Source organism: Gossypium arboreum, chromosome 2, assembly GCF_025698485.1.
Source record: "Gossypium arboreum isolate Shixiya-1 chromosome 2, ASM2569848v2, whole genome shotgun sequence".
NCBI lineage: Eukaryota > Viridiplantae > Streptophyta > Magnoliopsida > Malvales > Malvaceae > Gossypium > Gossypium arboreum.
The window spans coordinates 43,124,371-43,125,789 of record NC_069071.1 but is presented as its reverse complement, the minus strand read 5'-3'; the positions used below and the strand labels follow the sequence as shown (position 1 = coordinate 43,125,789).

At 35.7% G+C, this 1,419-nt stretch overlaps 1 protein-coding gene across 1 annotated transcript; it reads right to left on the bottom strand.

Moving 5' to 3' along the window:
• Positions 1-394: 394 nt before the first annotated feature.
• LOC108464772 (uncharacterized) lies at positions 395-865 on the bottom strand. Its single transcript, XM_017765047.1, has one exon. The coding sequence runs from the start codon at positions 863-865 to the stop codon at positions 395-397; it is 471 nt and encodes a 156-aa protein (XP_017620536.1).
• Between the last annotated feature and the right edge of the window lie 554 nt (positions 866-1,419).

Sequence of the window (1,419 nt, the reverse complement as noted above, 5' to 3'; positions counted from 1 at the left end):
TCCTCAAGAATTTGGATCACCCTCTCTAACTGACTATCGGCCTACAAATGATAAGGTGAACTGAAATGAAGCTTCGAACCCAAAGCCTCATACAATGCATTCTAGAATTTTGAAGTAAACCGTGGATCTCAGTTTGATATGATCAAAACAAGAACTCCATAAAGATGAACAATCTCTCTGATGTAGAGCTCAGTTAACTGATGCAGACTAAAAGTTGTATGAAATGGAAAAAAATGTGCAGACTTCGTAAATCTATCCACAATCATCCAGGTCGAATCATTACGTGTCAGAGTCAAAGGTAAACCTGAAACAAAGTCCACTGTAATCGACTCCTATTTCCACTTCAGAATCTGAATAGGCTATACCAAACCCGATGGACGCTGATGTTCGGCTTTCACTCTCTAACAAACCAAACACTCGCAACAAAGTCTGTAACATTCTTCTTCAACCCAGGCAACCAATACAGAACCCAAAGATCTTGATACAATTTATTCCCACTGGGATGCATAGTAAAAGGACTGCTACAAGCCTCGATAAGAATCAAGTGTCTCAGATCCTCGTCCTCCGAAACACACAAGCAACCTCGAAAACACAGAAGACCATTAGAGTTGAGATCAAAATCCCCATGAATACCTGACTCAACTCGATGAGTCGAACTCTCATCAAAAGGCTGATGCTTACAAATCTGTTGTGAAAGAACCGACCTCACCTGAAGTTCAGCCAACAAAAACCCATCATCAGAGATAGACAACCTCGCAAACATAAGCATCAAATCAACCAGAGACTTGTGACTCAAAGCATCTACAACTACATTCACTTTCCTCAGATGATACTTGATCACACAATCATAAACTTTCAGTAACATGATCCAGCGCCTCTGTCTCAAATTCAACTCTTTTTGGGTTAGGAGATACTTAAGACTCTTGTGATCGGTATATATCACACACCTCTCACCATATAGATAGTGACGCCAAATCTTGAGTGCGAAGACTACGGCAACTAACTCCAGATTATGAGTCGGATAGTTACTGTGATAGTCCGTTTTTAGTCAAATCAAAATAATTTTTTTGGAACCACAAATTTAAGGTAAAAATATTTTTATTATTATTATTTTAATATTTACGACATGATTAAGTGATGTGTGAAAATTTACTGAGCTAATTTTATCGTTTAATAGTTCAATTTGAGAAAAAGGACTTAATCGCATAAAATGTAAAAGTTGCATGCTATTTGTTAAAGGTGTCTAATTGCTATGACTTATTAAATGAAAGGTCCTTATAATGTTATTAGACCATAATTAATGTTAGTGGACAATTATGACCATGGTTTAAGTGATTTTTAAGTTTAATTAGTAAGGTTAAATTAGTAAATCAATAATTAAGTTTAAATTAGTAAGGTTAAATTAGTAAATCAATAATT